General features: G+C 50.3%; 1 protein-coding gene across 1 annotated transcript in view; it reads left to right on the forward strand.

The window, feature by feature from the left end:
- LOC134099644 (glutamate receptor 4) overlaps positions 1-5,000 on the forward strand; it is a 90,517-nt gene that overhangs the window by 39,801 nt on the left and 45,716 nt on the right. Inside the window, exon 4 of the mRNA XM_062552590.1 lies at positions 4,561-4,745. Within this exon, the coding sequence (XP_062408574.1) occupies positions 4,561-4,745 (185 nt within the window). The remainder of the gene's footprint in view (positions 1-4,560; positions 4,746-5,000) is intronic.

The following is a 5,000-nucleotide window of genomic DNA, read 5'->3' on the forward strand; positions in this document are numbered from 1 at the left end:
ATACTCCCTTCAAAGAGAAGAATGAAATAACCTCTCATGCGTCGGGCTCAGGGAACCGGCTCTTTCTCTCCGACGAGCTTAAATGTGACACGTTTCATCCCGCAAATAATAACGCCGGCTTTCCACGAATCCCACGGCGTTTCCTTGGCACACTGTGTTTACTTCCCGATATCCTCCGTAGGAGAAATAAAGAAAGCTGCACTGTAAAAAAAAAACGAGCTACAGTACATGACAAATAGTCTCCAGTGGCAAACGCGCAGCCATACCGGGATCACATCTGAGTCTGGCACACGTTTGGCCCGGGTCCGGGCCAGGCTCATGCGCCACGTAGAGATGGGTTTGGCTCTTGATCCAGTAGTGGAGAGATTCAGCTCTGCAGTGGTGATGCATTGCAGCACCTATAGCCTTTATGGGGTGTGGAATATGAATTGGATCACTCGCGCAACAGCTTGGGCATGGCAGGCATGGCATGACAGAGAAGCCCCTTATCCAGATCGAACACTTTGACGCTCAATAGATGTCGCACTATGCATTTAAACTGTGCGCAAACAGCTCTCTCCCCAGTCAACATGTTTCAGACTGCATTATCCAGCACCTGTTCAATGTTTCTGAGTGTTAGTGTGTGTGTGTGTGTGTGTGTGTGTGTGTGTGTGTGTGTGTGTGTGTGTGTGGGTATGTGTGTGTGCACTGTTGCTTTCTCCAGCATGTCTGGCATGGGGCATATTTGTCTGCCACCCCACACTCAGCCACGGCCCCGTTCCCCCCGCCCACCCCACACCCCTCCTCAAATGTCCACCATGTATCAGAAGGCATCCGTGTTTTGGCTCCAACTGACGCCTGCCCCCCTCATCCACTGTTTTGAAAGCTGTCAGCGTGGCACCCTGTGTTCACATGCTGTGTCGTGTCCACATGGCACGAAACAAAGTGCCAGTGCCCCCCCCCCCCCCCCCCCCCCACACACACACACTCCTCTCCCCCCCCACATGCCCGTTACGGTGCCAGCTTCCGTGTGCCAGTCCGCTCGCTGCCCAATGCTAATTACCCACCCCACCAACTCCTCATCAGGTTGCTCTGCATCTCCTTCGAGACTGCTCTCGATGGTTAATGGCTTCCTTTATTAGAGTCACCCTTTGGGTCTTTCTCTCGTTTTCTCTCTGTCATTCTCTCCGTCCCCCGCGCCCCCCCCGCCCCGTCTGCTTATTCTGTGGCTCCTTAATTGTGTGGATACATTAGAAGAAAAAAAAAAAAACAACGCCCACATTTCTCATCCAATTAGAAGTCCACACCAGTGCCCAGGACCATCCGTCATCGTCCTCTTCTCTGACAATCGATTTCTGAGCCGGTTCAATACATCCATCTTTTCTCGTTTATGTCCTCACTGGGGACCTTGTCCTTCATGCCAGCATCTGTGGCTGCGATGGGGCACGTCGTCCGGTGCCAACGTCGTATGTGCCCAGTTCTCTGCGTGCCCACGGCGAGTCTGTCCCGCACTTGAACCACATGGACAGTACTCTCTGTTTACGCCATGCCAGTATGTGAACTTGGCATGGGAGAGAGGGGGAGAGAGAGAGAGATAGAGCAAGAGAGAGAGAGAGAGAGAAAGAGAGAGAGCGGAGTCGACCGATGCCAGGCAGTCATTTAATCCCCGTGGCTCCGGGCCGAGGAAGAGATGCTAATAGAATCTTTTCATAATGCCTCCCTCTCGCCGCTGTCATGGCTGCAGAAATTATGGGATGGATATGCTGCAGGGCTTTAATCAGGAATGCTTGTGAAGTGAGGGGATGGGGGGGGGGGTGCGGAGGGCTAGAGGGGGGAGAGGGGGATTGCAGGGCTGTGTCCGACACGTTTGAGCTTTTGCGAGCATGCGGGTTCTGTCTTTCTCTCTCTCTCTCCCTCTCTCTCTTTCTCTCTCCCTCTCTCTCTTTCTCTCTCCCTCACTGGGAGTGTATCTTATTTTCCCTGCCGCTGCGGCGGCGGCTCCTCAGTGGAAGTCCAGTGTCAGTGCGAGTGGCAAACAGTGCAGAATCATCGCCGCCTCTGGGTCACGCTCTCTCAATCTGTCCCATCAGCTGCTCAGACGCCCTCACAGAAGGCACGGACCACGCCGGAGAGTCCGCCTTGCTTTATCACCATCTCACAAAGCACTCTCGTTTCCATTTTCTCTCTCTCTCTCTCTCCCGCTCTCTCCCTCCCATCCACACGTTCCTTTGTATCGTCTTGTTGTTATACCCCCTCTCTCTCTATCTCTCTCTCTCTCCCTCTCATCCACACGTTCCTCTGTATCGTTGTGTTGTTTTTCCCCCTCTCGTGCTCTCCATCCCTCCTGCATTATTCCATCATGCCATCAATCCATCTCATCCCGGAGATCCAGGAATCTCATTCATCCTGGCGTTCCGGTCCTCCCCCCCCCTGTGAGTCTCTACTGCCACCTATTGGCCACCCGCATAAGCCCTGACTGCCGCCACAGCTCATGGCTGGCTGGCTGCGTGGCGCGCCCTGTCTGCAGTGGCGGAGTTTTGGGTCGGGCGGAGGGGATGGGGGGGGTTGGGTGTCGGTTTGGTCTCCGGGACTGAAGACTCTTGGTCACAGATGTCAGGTGTCCCATTGGATGTGTCCCTTCGGGCTACTGACAGGCAGGAACATCTGTGGAGGCTGTGAAGGGGAAAAAAAAAAACTAAACTAAAAAAAAAAAGCAACAACAACAAAAATAAATAATAAATGGGTGAAAAAAAAAAACAAGCGATGCGAGCGATTTCGCCGGCAAGCACGGGAGTGACAGGGCACGGAATACGATTTGATTACTCTGCTGAGGAGAGTGGGGGAAGGTGTGTGTGATCGTCTCACGTCATCCAAACTGCGCCATGTCGATATTCACACTGGCTCAGTCACGGATGCTGGATCCCGCCGCTGTCTCTCCATATTTAGTGTTGCCTATTAAAAGCTGATTTTTGCCAGTACGAGAGTACTGTTTAGATACTGAGCTGAGTTTTTTCCACGGTGCTTGGTGAAATGAATGAGTTGACTACTCTGTCATCTGTGTGGCATCTTTTTCAAGGTGTCGTGACTGTCAAGGGTGTCAACTTAGAGGATCACATTTAAGTAGCTTTAATCCATGTCAGTTGGATGGACTGTGAGAGGGAGAGTTTGTGTGCTTGTGTGTGTGTGTGTGTGTGTGTGTGTGTGTGTGTGTCTGTGTCTGTGTCTGTGTGTGTGGTAACTATATTTTGGATGTGAGCCACCTTGCCACTCAATCATGATTGAACCTCCCTTACCACACTTTGACTTCTGCTCGTCTCACTGTTCAAGACTCAAGAGTTTCTCGGCTTTGTTGTTGATGTCAAATTTCAGCCCTTACATACACAGAAATATCATCCGCATACTTAAAGTATATCAGGCTTGATGACCACTTTACAAATCAGGGCACAGGGACAAGCTAGAGGAACATCCATTAGCCAGGCGACATCTCTTGCATTGTACACATACCACCACTGATATGAACAAATGGGGCTGCAAGTGAACTAGAATGGATTGGAAGCAGAAATTTCAAGCAGTTGCCAGTAAAGTAAAGTCCTTCTTCCTGAGCTGAGGTTTGTTCGGGAATAGATGAAGGAGCTCGAGGCAATATGTAGGGCTCTTAAGTTTAGGGGACATTCATGGCCAGAACGAGGCGGGAGGGACGACGCTCGTCACACACAGAGCGGGTGAGTGAGAGGGTGAAATCAAGATGAGAGGCAGTTTGAAGGCCGAGGAAAAGCGGAGAGGAGAGGAGAGGAGAGAGAAGAGAGGAGAGAGGAGAAAGTGAAGGGTCTGACTCAGACTAGCAGGGAGGAAGGACGATCAGACAGACTGCAGCTAAACATGGCTGGAATAGACAGTGTTCTCTTTGCTAGCAGCATTACAGTAATCCTGACAGGAGGGAATGGAAGGGGGATGAATGGCATGGGAGAAGGAACAAAAAGAACAGAAAAGAGAGAGAGAGAGAGAAGTGTAGTGAGAGAGTGGAAGAGAGAGAAAAGACGAAAGAAAGTGAGAGAGAGAAAGAGAAGGCTGCTGAATGGGTATAGCGGCTAGTTATGTTGGCGACGCTAATAGCTGGCTCTGCACTAGAGAGGAGAGGAAGAGCATGTGGACGTGACGTGAGGAGTCTGTTGAAGCCCAGCGCTGCTTAGACAGCAACTGGCCCCGGAGGCGATCCAGGCCTGATCGCGGCTGGACTCGTGCCTGAGTTAGCTGCTGTCAGTCAGACTCAAACAAACACAAATCCTGTTGCTGAGACAAAGACTAGAATGCTGAAACAAAACTATAGCCCTCCGGGCAGCAAATGGAAGATAGCCTACAGAATTCAAGGCCACAATTTGTGTTTTATCCTGAACTTAACTATTAGTCATTCAACTGATAATATGCAAACATATGCAATATCCATGTTTGTATTATTAATTGTCCTTTTCCTCTTATGTAGATATTTCCTAAAATGTGGTGAGGGTACTGCACATCAGTTCATATAGAAATGCCCATATTTGCATAAATGACTCATTTCTCCTCCTTTTGCTTGGTGTTTAGGATATGCCATCCTGCAGGCGATTATGGAGAAAGCAGGACAAAACAGCTGGCAGGTGAGCGCCATCTGTGTGGAGAACTTCAACGACGCCAGCTACCGGCGTCTCCTCGAGGACCTTGACCGCCGAGAGGAGAAGAAGTTCGTCATTGACCTGGAAGCGGAGAGGCTTCAGAACATTCTGGAACAGGTGAGTTGGTCATTTAATAGTTAATAAGTCTTTAATTGTCCACCTAGGTGGAAAATTGTCTTTGGCTCACCAAAACACAGGATAAACAGACACATTTCACATAGACACATTGATTGGACATACAGCAACAGTCCACTGCTAACCTCTGTTATGCAAAACAGAGCATTCTGGAACATCCAGTCCCATGATCTATGAGAAACACACTCACTTGCTAACGGACAGAGATGAGCTGCATGCTGCTGTACCTGTGCCACC

This window comes from Sardina pilchardus, chromosome 13 (genome assembly GCF_963854185.1).
Source record: "Sardina pilchardus chromosome 13, fSarPil1.1, whole genome shotgun sequence".
Classification (NCBI taxonomy): Eukaryota; Metazoa; Chordata; class Actinopteri; order Clupeiformes; family Clupeidae; genus Sardina; species Sardina pilchardus.